Source organism: Cebus imitator, unplaced genomic scaffold, assembly GCF_001604975.1.
Source record: "Cebus imitator isolate Cc_AM_T3 unplaced genomic scaffold, Cebus_imitator-1.0 Scaffold74, whole genome shotgun sequence".
Classification (NCBI taxonomy): domain Eukaryota; kingdom Metazoa; phylum Chordata; class Mammalia; order Primates; family Cebidae; genus Cebus; species Cebus imitator.
In genome coordinates, this window is record NW_016107389.1 from 6,439,085 (window position 1) to 6,448,745 (window position 9,661).

Here is a 9,661-nt window from a genome sequence, read left to right on the forward strand (position 1 = left end):
AAAAAAAAAAAAAAAAAAAAAAAAAGAAGCAATTAGACAAATGTAAATGATGTCTGTAGGAAAAGTAGTTTGGTCTCTTCAAAGTCAGTGTCATGAAAAAAATAGTAGTAACAGAGGAACTATGGTAGGATAAAAATAAATTTATGATTCATAACCAAATGCATTCAGCATTACTTGATTTGCATAAACCAGCAAAAAAGGACATTTGCCACAATTAAAGAAGGTTAATAGAAGTTCTTAGATGATGTTGAAAAAGTACTATTAATTATTTAGTTATGATAATGGACTTGGGATTAGTAAGAAAATATTTCAATTTTTCAGAGATGCATGTGGAAATATTTAGGGGTAAAATGTCATGAAGTCTATATTTATCTTTAAATACCTCAGATATATATTTACCTCGAAATGCTTCAGTGCTCACGTTTTGCAATATTGACTTTGGAATTATGTAAATGTTTTACATAATTATGAAAACAAAATTAAAAATGCTAAACAACTAAAAATGAAAATGAAATAAATGAACCCAACTGTAGGTCAGGTTGACACAGAAACGGATTATTTTAAGTGACTTTTATGAAACCCAGTATTTTGACTGTAAATATTGGGCATTTGGACAAAAAAAAAAAAAAGAAATTTTAAAATAAATTCAGTATTGCTACTAATAATAGTGGTATTGTTATTTTAAAAGCATTAACAAACTTTATCTATCTAAAATGTATAAAATGCAATGCAAACAATTGCTAATGTAATCAGGAACTAAGATTTTTCAGCATAAGAGAAATAGGATACAAAAATTAAAATCAAAGAAAAACTGAAATCTTCTAAATTAACTGGAAACAATTTTTCCATTTCATTTTTCTCTTAAAAAACTCATATTCCCTAGCTTTGTCCTTTCAGAAAACTACAGGCACTAACAACAGCGCAGTGAGCATTCTTGGTGCCCAGTTTACCGGTCTTTTAACACCATTTCCCATTAAACTGAACCAAGGCCCAGAAGGGCACGGTGGTTTACACCTGTAATCCCAGCACTTTGGGAAGCTGAGGTGGGTGGATCGCTTGAGGTCAGGAATTCAAGACCAGCCCAGCCAACATGGGGAAACCCTGTCTATATTAAAAATGCAAAAGAATCAGCCAGGCATGGTAGCACATGCCTGTAATCCCAGCCACTCAGGAGGCTGAGGCAGAAGAATCACTTGAACCCAGGAGGTAGAGGTTGTGGTGAGCTGAGATCACACTACTACATTCCAGCCTGGGTGGCAGAGTGAGACTTGGTCTCAAAAAGAAAAGGAAAAGAAAACAGAAAAGAACCAAGGCCCCTGGAGAGAGAGTGGATTCTACATCTTGCATAGGACATACACAATATACAGGAAATACACAAGATGAGCTGCAAAGTCTTAAAGAAGGAAACTGAGCCTACTGGTCATGTCCAAAGGACATAAGAGCTAAGATAAAAGAAAGTCACAGTTCAACAATAAGATCATTCTAGCCTTGAAAAGTATAACTGCAGTGTAGTTAAACAGGTACAATATTAAAAATCCACCAGTTTGGAATAATACTGAAAATGAGTCACATTACCTTGGGAGACTACTAGGGCGACAATTGATTGTACTGAAAATAGGTGCATAATGGCAATGAATCCAGTGTGTTTTTTTCTACATATCTTGAAGATAATCCTTGAGCAAGAATCCAGTGTTTTGTCTAATTTTCCCATATATTTTTAAGGTGACCAAATAAAAGAACTAATAAATGCAAAAAAATGACAGAATTAGATAAAAAATATTTTTCAACCACTAATTAGACAATGGCTCTGAAATGATTTATAACAGATGGGTTCACTGACAACCCGGACACAAGAAGAAAGAGCAACAGGCAGGAAGTGCACGGCATCACTGATAAAGTTATTTTTGCCAAAAATGGAATCAGAGTCTGATCAAGCTTTTAGGTCTAACTATTAATTTACAAAAAGTGTAGGAACAGTGGAATACTAAAGCAACATCACTGGATACAATTAGGCAATGCCAGAGTGTAGCAAGACCTACAGGACAAAAACCTTTTTTTTTTTTTTTTTTTTTACTTTTTTTTAATTGCATTTTAGGTTTTGGGGTACATTTGAAGAACATGCAAGATAGTTGCATAGGTACACACATGGCAGTGTGATTTGCTGCCTTCTTCCCCTTCACCTATATCTGGCATTTCTCCCCATGCTATCTCTTCCCAACTCCCCACCCTCCACTGGGGTCTGTTGGGGGGAAATAGGGGAAAACTTTTTTTTTTTTTTAAACAAACCCAAGAAAACAAAAAGAGGAAGGGAAAATAGTTATAAGACTGAAGAGACGTTGCAACCAGGTGCAGTATGTGGACCTTGTTTGGTTACTAAATAAAAACAACTATGACAAAGAATCTGTAAGAAAAGCATGGAATTGGAATACTGATAATATTGGATACTATAAAAGAATTCTTCATGTTTAAGGTGTGGTAAGAATGATTTCTTAGAGGCACATATTAATTACTGACAAATAAAGGGGATATTTGGATTTGCTTTTCTTTTTTCTAAGACAGGCTGTTTGTCCAGCCTGGCTACAGTACATTGGTTCAAGTATATAGCTCACCGTAACCTCAAACTCCTGGGCTAATGCAATTCTCCTGCCTCAGCCTCCCTAGACTGACTATAGGTGTGTACCACCACACCCAGCTAATTAAAATTTTTTTTATGGAGACATGGCTTGCTATGTTGTCTAGGCTGGTCTCCAGTTCCTGGCCTCAAGTGACTCTTCTGCCCTATGGCTTCCCAAAGTGCCAGGATTATATGTAATCTTTTCTTGACCTTGGAAATTAATCCACTGCCATGCCCTGCCAGATTTGCTTTAAGTAATCAAGTGGGACAGAATGGGAGGACCAAATAAAACGGAATTGGCCATATATTGGTAACTGTGCAAAATGGATAATAGACATACAGGGACACCTACTATTCTTTCTCATTTTGTGTATATTTATAACTATCCATAATAAAAGGTTTTCAAAAATCTCTCAGGCAAACTAAAAAAGATGAACACAAATATGTATGATAAAATGTAAAATGTCAAATTCTACCTGATGAGCATATGGATGCTTATACTTTCTAGTGTTTGAAAATATTCACAATAAAAATACAAAGGAAAAGAAAATATTTACAATAGTAAGCAGACATTTTTTTCCTTGAGATGGAGTCTTACTCTGTCCTCCAGGCTGGATTGCAGTGGTGTGATCTTGGCTCACTGCAGCTTCTGCCTCCTGGGTTCAACCAATTCTCATGGCTCAGCCTCTCAGTAGCTGGGACTACAGGCAGTACAGCTATGCCTGGCTAATTTTCTATTTTTGGTAGAGATGGGGTTTCACCAAGTTGCCGAGGATGGTCTTGAACTCCTGACTTCAAGTGATCTGCCTGTCTCGGCCTCCCAAAGTGCGGGATTACAGATGTGAGCCTTTTTTTTTTTTTTTAAACAGGGTCTTGCTGTGTTACCAGGCTGGAATGCAGTTGCATAATCTCAGCTCATTGCAGCCTTGATTTCCATGGCTCAAGTGATCCTCCCCACTCAGCCTCCCCTGTAGCTGGGACTACAGGCACATGACACCAGGTGCCTGGCTAATTTTTGTTTTTTTTTTGTAAAGATGGGATTTTGCCATGTTGCCCAGGCTGGTCTCGAACTCTGGGGCTTACAGAAATGAGCCGCCCCATCTGGCGTTAGTAAGCAGAGTTTTATTATTTTTTTCAAGACAGAGTCTCACTCTGTCACCCAGGCTGGAGTGCAGTGGCACAATCTTGGCTCACTGCAACCTCCGTCTCCCAGGCTTAAGGGATTCTCCAGCCTCAGCCTCTCTAGTATCTGGGATTATAGGCGTGTGTCACCATGCTCAGCTAATTTTTGTAAGTAAGCAGACTTTTAAAAGCACTTAAGCCAGGGGTGTCCACTCTTTTGGCTTCCCTGGGCCACATCGGAAGAAGAAGAATTGTCTTGGGCCACACATGAAATGTACTAATACAAATCATAGCTGAAGAGCTTTAAAGAATTGCAAAGAAGTCTCATAATGTTTTATGAAAGTTTACAAATTTGTGTTGGGCCACAATGCAAGCTGTCCTAGCCTGCAGGTTGAAAAGGCTTGACTTAAACCCAGCCAGGATTCAGAGCCATGTCAGACTAGAGGGATTATGAAACATGTCTACAGACTCCTCATGCTGGCAGTTACCAGTAATCTACCCCTGCATTCCATACAAATGACAGAGTTCATGAAAAATATTCAAATATGAATTACTAAATTATGAACGGAAAGAAAAAACAGGGACCTAGAGAAAAGGATTCCATCTGACTAAACAGCAAAAACCTATTTATTATACTTACTGCAACCCCACAGAAGCTCAAAAGTTTTCTGATCTGCAGCTCTATTGCACAGAGTTATAAATAAACCAAGATAAAACAGCTAACCTGCTTGTTACTCAAACACATTAACCAGACTCTGACATCAGTAGCTGTTGCAAAACCACTGCTTATCGACCGAGATCCATGGTCACGGCATAGTCTCATATCCTTTTTGCCCACTGATAAGAATCTTTTTCATACCTGATGATGACGCACTGGTTCTCTCTGTCAATGATCATGTTTCTGTACATATTATCTGCAAGGGCGTAGATATGTGGTGGGTTTTCATACTGTGCCTAGAAAAGCAAAAAATAATAACAACACATAAATAAGAAGAAAATAAAAAAATAAAAACAAAATCATGGTCAGATAGGCAACACATTTCTTTCCCTGAATTTGGAAATGAATTCAAGCACGATAGTTCCACTTCCTATAATTACATCTTAAAGGTTGCATGATACAAGAATTCATAAAATTTCCTAGGTCATCAAGAGTTACACCCTCACAAAATTAAGATGGAATTTACGAGTCTTCCGTAGGCACACGCATGATTCAGCCTTCCGGATGTGCCCTGCGTCTTCAGACACTCCAACACCCTACCCTTCCACCCATAAACACCTCTGCAGTTGACAGTCCGTTTCTAAATGTTTCTGTAGACACTTGGGCAACAGGTCTTAGGAGAGGCCTGCCACACACCTAGATCTGACGTCCACCAGAATTCCAAATTCCTATGTAATTTTTTCTAAGAGGCCACGTTGTAGATTCTGGAGCCTCAGAAGGAATTAGGTGAGATTATCTATGGATCAGGAAAAATACTTAAAACTTTCCATAAGAAGAGGGCAAGGAGGTGTGGTTCTTTAAAGGGATAAGCCAGTTTGTTTCATCTCTACTGGAAACAAAAAAATCCTAAAATCCTGCCACACTAAGATATTCTCCTGGGTTTGTGATTTCATCTAATAGGATATCTTAGCTATGCACAAATATCAAACTAAATACATTTCCCATGCTTAATAAATTATCAGGCTGACTTCAGCCCTGCTTTATTCAATTTCTTGACATGCACCTTCATCACAACCTCAAAAATGACTAAAAAGAGAAATACTTTCTTGGGTATATATGGGGAAAGAACACTCCCAGCCTGTAATCACTCCAAGCTACTTGGTAGGCTGAGGCAGAAGAGTCATGTAAATCCTAGGACTTGGAGTCTAGTCTCTACAAAAAATTTTTTTAATTAGCTGGGTGTGGTAGCACTCGCCTGCAGTCCTAGCGACTTGGGAGGCTTAGGCCGAAGGATAGCTTGAATCCAGGAGTTGGAGGATGCAGTGAGCTACAACTGTGGGAATAATGGCGTCCAAGCTGCAAGTCTCACAATGTAAATGATGGATGGGAAAACAATTTGACAAGGTAGAGTGATACACAAAGGTAAAGCTTAACTTACTTAACCCATTTTATTGTGAAATGACTTACTGTAGAAAAGGGGTCCTGGCTAGAAGTTGTTGCTCACTGCCGTGTTCTGGAAGATGAGAGTTTGATGGGGAGGGCTTAGGACAAGGGGACTTTGTATCCAACACCCAGCATTCTTCCCAAGTTGTGGGCAGGGGGCTCTTAGGGGGAAGTACCCAGTGAGTGCTGCAAGCTATGCCCAGACCTTGTAGATGAAAGAATCCTATGCAGGAACCAGAACATGTTATCTCTGCCTTAACCTTATGGTCAGAATTGGATGTCTGTAGGGGACCTCAGGATATGGATTTAGACGAACTTCTAGTCCATACTGCTTGTGCAGGATTATTATAATTATAATTTAACAGAGTTTAATTGAGCAGAGAATGACTCGTGCATGTGGCCGCCCTGGAACAAGAAAAGGTTCAGAGAGTCTCCAGTGCTGCCATATGCTGTAAGGTTTAGGGGCAGAAAAAGGAAAGTCATGTACAGAAAATGGAAGCGAGGGCTGGCCCTGGCTCACACCTGTAATCTCAGCACTTGGGGAGGCCCAAGTGGAAGGACTTCTTGAGGTCAGGAGTCCGAGATCAGCCAGGCCAACGTGGCAAAACCCCATCTCTACTAAAAATACAAAAATTAGCCAGGCATGGTGGCGCATGCCTGTAATCCTGGCTACTCAGGAGGCTGAGGCAGGAAAACTCCCTGAACCTAGGAGGTGGAGGTTGCAGTGAGCTGAGACCGCACCACTGCATTCCAACCGGGGTGAAAGAATGAGAGTCTTCCTCAATTTAAAAAAAAAAAAAAAAAAAATGGAGTGAGGTACAGAAACAGACAGATTAGTTACACTTCGGAGTTTGCCTTATTTGAACACAGTTTGAATTGCTGGCCACCTTTGATTGGCCAAAACTCAGTGATTAGCAGAAAAGTAGATTATAGTTTGTTTATACATCTGGATAGGCTACAGTTCACTGTGTACAGAGAAACATTTAGGGCTGGTCGTGGTGGCTCATGCCTGTAATCCCAGCACTTTAGGAGGGCAAAGCCAGAGGATCACTTGAGCCCAGCAGTTCCAGATCAACCTGGGTAATATACTGAGACCTTCTCTCCACAACAAAGAAACAAAATTAGCTAGACATGGTGGCGTGCTCCTGTAGTCCCAGCTACTTGCTCGGGAAGCTGAGGTTGGGGGATGACTTGAGCTCTGGAGGTAGAGACTGCAGTGAGCCAAGATCATGCCACTGCACTTCAGCATGGGTGACAGAGACCTTGTTCCAAAAGAAAAAAGAAAAGTAAAAAACATTTAGACTAAACTTAAAATATGTAAGGAGGCAGCTTTACGCTAAACATAATTTAACAATTCCCCTCTTGCACTTTTTTTGTTTTTAAATAGAGATGCGGTCTCACCACGTTGCTCAGGCTGGTCTTGAACTCCTGGGCTCAAGCGGTCCTCCCACCCTGGTCTCCCAATATGCTGCGATTACAGGCGTGAGCCACCATGCCCAGTCCAATTTCCCACTTTCGGTCATCTTCTCAATTTTCAGATACTGACCAAAACTTTAGGCACTAATGTCACTCTGTCACCATTGTACAGATGTACTTACTTGTTCTTGAATATCATTGAGAAATAGCAGAACAATGGGGTTTGTAAAATGAGAAGAAAGACTTTAGGTTACTTTTTGTAAGGGTTAAAGTAGAGGGGACCTCCTCCTGCTGGCATCTTCTGGTCTGTTTCTTTAAAGTTTTGATTATGTCACATTTAACATGAGTGACCCATGTTGGTTTGGTCTGGTCTATTAGGGGTTAGTGCATGAGCTTAGTCCAAAACAATGGCCTCTCATAATTTTGTTAAAAATTCTCCTCTTGGGAGGCTGAGGCAGAAAACTGCTTGAACCTGGGAGGTGGAGGTTGCCGTCAGTTTAGAAAGAACCACTGCACTACTGCCTGGGCAACAGAGCGACATTCCGTCTTAAAAAAAAAAAAATCCCCTTTTTAGGTCAGGTTCTCACTAGGTGTGACTGTCACCAAAACTTTAAGCCTTAGGGTCCCTCTCAGTTACCATTATTTTGGGGTTCTGGTCTCAAGTGCACAATTATCTTTAATGACTCTGAAAATTATAAAGTAGAGGACTGTAAGAAAGACAAGAAGATGGAAAATGGAAGGAACCAGGGTGGCGAGGAAGCTATGGGCAATGGGGAAAGGCATGGGCAAGTCATTGCCCAGTAAGGCTTCGACACTGCTGAACTGTCATACTTGGCCTTTGCATGTCACTCTATATTTTCCAAACTGGTTTCCCATCTGTGGACTTATTGAACCTCTCAGCTATCTATGAGAAAACTAGAGTAGGCATTTCCTCTCCCTGATTCTTCTCTTCCCTGAGACTCTCCAAGTCATCAGGACCTGACTTCAACTCCTAGTTCTACCACTTAGTAGATTTTAGTACTTCACTTCTCTGAGCCTCAGTTTCCTCATCTGTGAAATGGAGATAGACACTATAACACAGCCAGCATCCAGGGCTGTTTCATTATTGTTGCAAGTATAACATAGTATATGGCACTCAGTAAATACCAGTTTTACAATAATCTGTTACGATTAGCAGTAAAATTAAGCATAGTTTTTAGAAATAATACATTTCTTTAAAGAGAACACTTCAAAAGATAAATAGTCTAAAAGGGATGTGTATATGGCAACCCTTTTCAGAAAACTGGAGAGAAACACACATGCACCGCACTTCTATCTACAGCGTCTTGGCTGACACTGAGGACGCCGAGCCAGCTCTGTGCGCCTGCTGATCGGTGCACTAGGGCAGGGCCAGCCTCTGCTGACAGTGTTTCCCTTGTGCTGGGCTCCCATAAAGGCAGCATTATCAAAGGTCTTTCGCGTGGCAGCCTCCTTCGGCTCCAGCGACCAGCACCATTCATCTGGCAACAATGGGGTGGGCTTTTGCTCCGGGTAAATTGCCTTCCACTTCAACTGATGAATTTGTGTGGGCTCTCTTTTGTTTGCTTTTTAGGGGTCAGGATTAATGAATGCTCTTGTGCTTCTGCTGCAAAGAGGGAAGGAAAACGAAAGAAAAAGATGCAGAGATGGGGAGGCCTGGGGAAGTGATGAACCAAAGAAGAAAATATATTAAGGAGAATTACAGCTTCCATTTTTACAACACAACCGAAATGGCTATGGAGCTGATTTTGAATAGGGACCAGGATCAAATTAATAAATGAAGTAATACAAGATTCATTTTTCATGTTCAAGTCATAGTTAAACAATAGTTCTGATTCTGCAAATCAGTACCCATAGCTCTTTTTTTTTTTTTTTTTTTTTTTTTTTTTTTTTTTTTTTTTTTTTTTTTTTTTTTTTTTTTTTTTTTTTTTTTTAACATATAACCGATTTTTATTCCTTAGAGTTTTGTGTCATATGTGGAAACAGGAAGATCCCTAAGCTGTAGGTCCAACAGCCCATTTACTCATTTTTTATGCAAATAAGGCTCAAATACTAGACACTCCTAAGTTTTGAGCTGTGCTCTAAAAAGGAGATCATTGGTCAGGCATGTAATCATTGGTTCATGCCTGTAATCCCAGCACTTTGGGAGGCCACGGCAGGTACATCACCCAAGGTTAGGAGTTCGAGACCATCCTGACCAACATGGTAAAACTCCTTCTCTACTAAAAATACAAAATTAGCTGGGCCTAGTGGCACATGCCTGTAATCTCAGCTACTTGAGAGGCTGAGGAGGAGAATCGTTTGAACCAGGGAGGCGGAGGTTGCAGTGAGCCGAGATTGTGCCAATTGCACTCCAGCCTGGGCGGCAAGAGCGAAACTCCATCTCAAAA

The 9,661-nt window shown here is 40.3% G+C and overlaps 1 protein-coding gene across 1 annotated transcript in view; it reads right to left on the reverse strand.

The window, feature by feature from the left end:
* Positions 1 to 9,661, reverse strand: part of MYO1E (myosin IE) — a 230,912-nt gene that overhangs the window by 109,742 nt on the left and 111,509 nt on the right. Inside the window, exon 4 of the mRNA XM_037739750.1 lies at positions 4,596 to 4,690. Within this exon, the coding sequence (XP_037595678.1) occupies positions 4,596 to 4,690 (95 nt within the window). The remainder of the gene's footprint in view (positions 1 to 4,595; positions 4,691 to 9,661) is intronic.